Raw genomic sequence first — 6495 nt, 5'->3', positions numbered from 1 at the left:
AGTATTTACACTGGAAGGTGTGAATTTCTAATCTTCTGCTTCTGCCAGAGATGGGGTATTTGTGCCAGGCGGTTTGGAAGTGCCCTTGTTTGAGAGGACCAGTGGTACCCCTTTGTGGTACCCCCTGGCTTGAGGCAATGCAGAAAAACAGGGAATGGCCTTGGAAAAACAGACCCTGAGCTGGCATCACTCTCTTTCATAACTGCTTTGAGCCTCTCCATCCTTTTCCTGTCTCCATCTCTAGGGACGTTTAGTTTTTGATTCCAGATATGGCATACAGCATTCCCCTGGTAATTTTGGATGTGTAGTTTAATAATTTACAGTTTATACTGCAGCAATTTTCCTTTTGTTGAGTAAGACTGATTTCTAACCATGAAGCTCTATTTTCACACTCAGGACTTTGATCTTTGTAATGCACTCAATTGATTGATTTATTTATAACAAGCTGGTCATTGATACCTAACATCAGTAGTGCTTAAACAGGAGTCTTAAATGATCATGGCATATTCCAGAAAGGCAATTATTCCCAAAAACAGGATGTCTTTCTTCCAGAAAAAGCAAATATTTTTGCACACAACATTTTTTTCCTATACTGCTAAGTCTCTAAGTTATCTTTGCTATCCACATGCCAGTCTGATGACTTCCCTCAGACTGTCAGCAATAGATGAATTTGTTTCTTCAGAGAGGTTTGCACTCTTAGTTACTCTATCGTAGGCTAGAGATCACTATTCATTTAACAGAGTAGTTAATTATCAACATTTCTTTAGGCTCCCACAGCCTTCCAAAGGTCTGAGCGTGTTTGTGGGAAAAGGGCTATTTAAATGTAGGGAAATGCAAATTGAAATATAAGGTGTTAAGGAGCTTTGTGGTTTTCCAGCACAACCAGGAAATTTAACGTGTCTATTATTTGCAGTTCTGGATTAGTGTATTGGGCTGTTTCTCCCTGAGTACTCCTGCGTGGCATTGCTGAAAACAATTCCAAATGGAGAGCTGGAATGAGCTGCTTCTCTTTATGATATATGTATAAAATTACCTGTTTTAAGTCTGAGTTACGGCTGATATTTTCTGAGAGGCCTTTCTGAGAGTTTGCTTCACTTTCTCAACAAGTATAATGTGATGGGCCTTGCTGCTGGCTGGGCTGATTTTTCTATTTCCACAGACTCACAAGTAGTCAGCTGTAAGAGTACAATAATGAGACGTGCCTTTTTACAAGGATTCTGCTAAAAGCAGGGTGCATTCTGTAATACAGCAGGGGACACCTGCTTGGGTATGGTACAGAAAGGTTCAGCTTTTCAGTGCTTTTCCAAGAAGGCAATTTTGTCTTTTAAGAGTAACTTCTAAGCCATCATTAAGGCACAAAATCAGAAAGAGTAGCAACTTTGCAGTGGATTTTAAGTACAAATCTGCAACTAAGTGTTATAGAGAATTACATACAGAGCAGCCTCCTGATCCTTCAGTGTGTTTTATTTTTCTGCTGTTTCGTAATTCATATTGTTTGGCTACTCGAAACTTGGAAAGTATCCATTTGACAGAACTAGCTTGTAAGTCAGGTTTATGCTGCATTTATATTTTTGTGGATTAATCTTCTGGTGGAAATCAAAAGGCATTAAAATGGATTTTATAGCCTTACGATAAAACTAACTGGAAAGGCTTTTACAGTTTTTGTCAATAAGCTAATCTGGTTTAATAATATGTCACTGAACTTTGCGAAGTACTAAACCACGTACAGACCTCACTTACATGAATTAAACCCAAATTTATTGCTTTTGAATACATCTACTCACATTGGATTTGCATTAGAGTGTCTTTGCACTAGCACAGAACCAGCTGAGTGCAAGTGAGAATGTACAGGAAAGCATCAATTTTCATTGTGCTATGGAGTCCCAATGTTTTAATTTTCATTAGTGTACAAAATCCCAAATCATCAACAAAAGGAATAAACCGCCAGCACGGGGCAACCAAGCCAAAGCAACAAAGGGAATTAATAAAACGTGGTAAGGAATAAATAAAGAGCAGGTTCAACATGGGACCTTATTTTAAAATTTCCATGTTTCACTCAAGTTTAACCAATCCAGTGACTTTCTACCAGCTCCTCATGTAAAGGGAGGCACGAACTATACTGGGTGTTTTACATCCCAGAGCAGGGGGCAGGGTACAGGACAGTGTTTGTACTCCACTTCTTTGACTCCTGTACTTACTCCAGGCTCAGGAGCTGGATGTAGACACTTCAATTTTGAATTCTTAAATATTTAGTAAGAGTATTGCTCCTCCTGTTGCAAACAAATAACTCATTTGGATTTCCACATCATGTTTGGCAATGTTGTTTGATTTTTTTTTTTTCTGGTTTTTTCTAAAGGTAAGGGGATTTGAAACTACCAGAAAATGCTGTAGAAAAATTAAATTGTCTAGTGCTTTGTTTTTAAGACTTTCACTTTAGTGATTTAGCCTGTAAACGTATATAGGAAAATAAATTAAAAATTGGAAAACCGACGTGAGTGTGTCACAAAGAAGTAAAGCGTTAATTTTTATTCTTAATTTAGGTGCCTTGCAAGATCTTGGCCATTCTCCTTCATTTCTTCTTCCTGAGTGCCTTTGCATGGATGATGGTGGAAGGATTTCATCTCTACAGTATGGTGATCAAAGTATTTGGGTCAGAAGAAAGCAAGCACTTATACTATTATGGAGTTGGATGGGGTAAGCATTTAGCAGCTGCTTACTTTAAGTCTCTCCTCACTCTAGGACAAGATTATATTCAGAAGCATATTTGGAATTGTCATCTTATGATCATAGTTTGCCTTCTGAGAGTAGGTCTGTTGGATAAGAAAATGCATAATTTTTCTGACTGTAATCAGACTTTAAAATGTATAGTCCTTAAACCTAATTCCACTGCAGCGAATTCCACAACCTCTCGAGGCCAAATCAGACCCTTAATTACCAAATTAAGAGCAGGACTCTGGGAGGAAGGTCTCACTGCATTATTTTTTTATACTTTAGCTTACCTAGTTGTTATACTGACCTAAGATGATTGAAAGAATTTGAAGACAAGGATGTCTCATCTCATGTTAGTCAAAACAGACAGGTCATTTATTGGTTCTTTGCTTTCACTTGAAGTGTGAATATTTTTGACTTCTGCAAACTCATGGGTCCTGGAATAAAGACAACCCTCCTCCTGAATTTAAAAACCCAAGCCCATCATTCTTGTCTGAGCAGAAACGCTGGGCTGAGTTTAAATGTTTGCGAAGTCTCTGTTAATGACAAATAGAAAATTGAGGCCATATGAGGAGAGAGGGACAAAGAATTCTCCACCAACCTGGGAACATCTATTGAGGGATCTGAGAGGAGCTGTTGCTGTAAAATGAGTTCAGCGGTAATGGGAGAGACAGGACACCAAATGTGCAGAGCTGATTGAAGGTCCCATGGATTACCTTTAGTCCCAAGGGTGCTGAAATTAACTCAAAGGCTGCAGTTGTCAGGAATTAAAAAAAAAAAGAGGGCAATTTGAGGAAGATGATAGTATCCTACCATTGAAACTACCTTGAAATAGATTGGGGAAAGAACAACCTTCTTTTTTTGCCCTGATGATTCAGCACAACACACAGAGATTATGGTAACAAAGCTTTTCCCTCCCACCATTTCTGGGACTCTGATGATAGAGTTTGTGATCCTGGAGATTTTGCTGTGGCACTTTGGCCTCAGCATGTTTTCCTATTTCACCCAATTTCCTTTCCTTTAGAGACTGTCATGGAATGAAGACTTTGTTCTGAGCTGTCAAAAGACATAAATCTCTTTATTTGCTGTTAGTTGATGCAGTCCCAGACTTCTGCCTGGATATGACATAACACAGCCGAAGAAAATCATAGAAAATGAACTTCTACAGTATAAATGGGAGAAGATACCTTTTCCCATCAAGCAAAGTAGATCTTTTCATCACTAGAAGGAAATACGCTTTCATTTGTGTCTAATGCTTCGTCTTTCTCAGTAGATGACATATTTAGCCTTTTAAAATTAATGTCCTAAAATTGCTTTAAATTGTCTGCCACAGAGTTTCTATAACCTGCCAGTTTGATTTTAGTTTTTTTTTCTTTTCCTTATATAGAAGATACAGAAGCTTTCAAAATACAGCATCCAGGTTTACAGGCATTTTCCATTTTATTTGTCAGTAGTGCCTCAGAAACATAAAATCGTGGGATGGTTTGGGTGGGAAGAGATGTGTTATGGGTGTAGACTAAACTTCACAGCTCCTATGTAATTACTGCTGAAAAAAGATTGAGCAAACACACTTATTTTTGTGTATAATGTAAAATCCATAGGAATTCTTCAATCCAGATAAAATCTTATGATCCCCTTAGGATAAAAATGTATATTTTTTTTCAATCTTTATGGAGTTTATTGAATAGTTGTTCCTTAAAGGAAAAATACCCTTATTTTACTGTAACAAAACCTTGCTTCTTCCTCCATTGCCATTATCCATTTAGTGTTTTGTTAATGCAGTGAAAAGGCAAACAGTGCACTACAGGCTACAGATCATTTTATTCTCACTGACTTAACAGCTCTTCTAATGCTGGTGACTGCTCTGTGTTTCGTCTGCATAAGTTTTATTATCTTCCAAAGGAACTCTATTTAATTGTCTTCTTCACTGCCATTTAAAATTGATAAAGAGTCGTGATAAATCCTTTGAATATCCAGCATTTGACTGGGTGAAAAAAAAAAAAAAAAGATGGACTAGAAATATAAAGAAGAATTAGTTAGGTACAGGTATTTTTGCTTCAGTGACAAAGTCCCTTCTGTGGGAAGATGACTTGCATCAGAAGACAAGATCTATATTCAATATCTACTCTGCAACCAAAGATGCATTTGGGAGTGTGAACACAAACCTGGGGGACCTTTAATCCAGGCAGCTCACATAGCCATGGCATACTGATTATCTGTGCTTAATTGCTCTGGTGAATATAATTATTCTTGATTTTGTTCAACTGTATGCAGGAATTTCCTTTCTTAAATAGACAAGGGAGACAGTAAACTAAAATCTTGCCTTTGATTGGGCCTTTCACAAGTGTTATGTTAAAGATATTATTCCTGATTCAGACAAGTATGAGAAAGCAGAATGAAGCTCAGGGGACATTAAACTCCATCCTACAGGATGGATTTTAAAGTCTGAGATCTAAACAATGCCTGTAGATGATGTTTCTTAACTATTGAGTATTGCATTGTATAAATACATATAAATATATAAATATTTATAAATATGCTTCTAACTGCAATCATTAAAGACTGAAAATACTTCTTCCAAAAATTATAGTTCTGCCAGTACAGGAAAACTCTATAGAATTTGTGAGGATGATAGTAGTAAAGTTAAGTAGAAATTACTTGTCAGAGAATTTTGTAAAACCCTCATGCAGAAAACCTGAAGAATTAAACAGAAAATTGAAACTTTAAGCTATCATGTCTAATACTCTATCTGGGACCTGGTTATTAAATTCTGTAAGATGATAAAAGCTCAGCCCTTCCCATTTTATTAAATCATACAGGAATTAACAGACAATCATTTAATATTTAAAGGGATGAGGTTTTGCCACGTTCAGAACCGTTGGCAATAAAACCCCCTCGCTTCCTTTCCACTTCCTGGCCTGGAATTCTGTTCTGAAGTGCCACAACAGGACGTGGCAGTGCCAAGGCTGGAGCCACACAGCTCTCTGGCAGCAGCACCACAACTGTTTGCCTTGCTGGAATTCCCACATCAGCCTGGAAAACGTTCCCCCACCTCCCAGGGCAAACCCCATCTGGAAACAGAGCCTGCTTGAGACACAGAAATCTTGTAGAGCTATTAAATATTTATGTTAAAATAAGTCTTGTTTGGCCATCTGAAGGGGATCTGAATTGGCTTCTGCCTCTCTCTGCTGGGTGTGATGCTCTGAATAACTGAATGTCTCTATTCCTGTCCTCTCTCACCTGCTGCTTGTGCATCCCAGAGGGAAACTCTGCTTCCTCTTCTAAGTTGTTTGGAGTTCTTGAACAAAAACACACTTACCTGGGGGAAAGTGGTTAAAATAAGTCCGATTTTTTTGCTTCAAAGGGTAGCGCTGCCTGAATAGCAAGAGGCAGAAATTGCACAAACAAAAACCAGGCTGAAAGAGGACTATGATTTTCAAGGAAATCTGCACTAATTCAGTCTAACTGTTAAACTAGTGCTTTATTGAAAAGTCATTCTGTTTTTCTGACATCAATTGACTAAAGCAAGTTGGATTACAGAGCTGCAGGAGGATGTCAAGTTAGACTTAATTTGAAAATGACTCTGAGCTGTCCTGCTAATACAGAATTCAACAGAACTTGCCAGGTTTACTGGAAGACGTGCTTTTGTTCCTAATATTGCCACTGCCTTTGCCTTTCTGCAGGCTGCCCACTGGTGATTTGTGTCATTTCTGCATCATCATCCCTACACAGCTATGGAGAAAGTGGCAAGTGAGTACGAAAATACCCCCGCTCCAGGTGCAATAG

At 38.1% G+C, this 6495-nt stretch overlaps 1 protein-coding gene across 1 annotated transcript in view; it reads left to right on the top strand.

The window, feature by feature from the left end:
* Window positions 1-6495, top strand: part of ADGRD1 (adhesion G protein-coupled receptor D1) — a 127901-nt gene that overhangs the window by 93825 nt on the left and 27581 nt on the right. Inside the window, exons 18-19 of the mRNA XM_027891047.1 lie at window positions 2541-2694; window positions 6393-6459. Of these exons, the coding sequence (XP_027746848.1) occupies window positions 2541-2694; window positions 6393-6459 (221 nt within the window). The remainder of the gene's footprint in view (window positions 1-2540; window positions 2695-6392; window positions 6460-6495) is intronic.

This window comes from Empidonax traillii, unplaced genomic scaffold (assembly GCF_003031625.1).
Source record: "Empidonax traillii isolate 1590-97213 ecotype Southwest subspecies unplaced genomic scaffold, ASM303162v1 scaffold308:size980311, whole genome shotgun sequence".
Taxonomy (NCBI): Eukaryota; Metazoa; Chordata; class Aves; order Passeriformes; family Tyrannidae; genus Empidonax; species Empidonax traillii.
The sequence above is the reverse complement of the archived record's forward strand: the minus strand, read 5'-3'. Positions and strand labels throughout refer to the sequence as shown.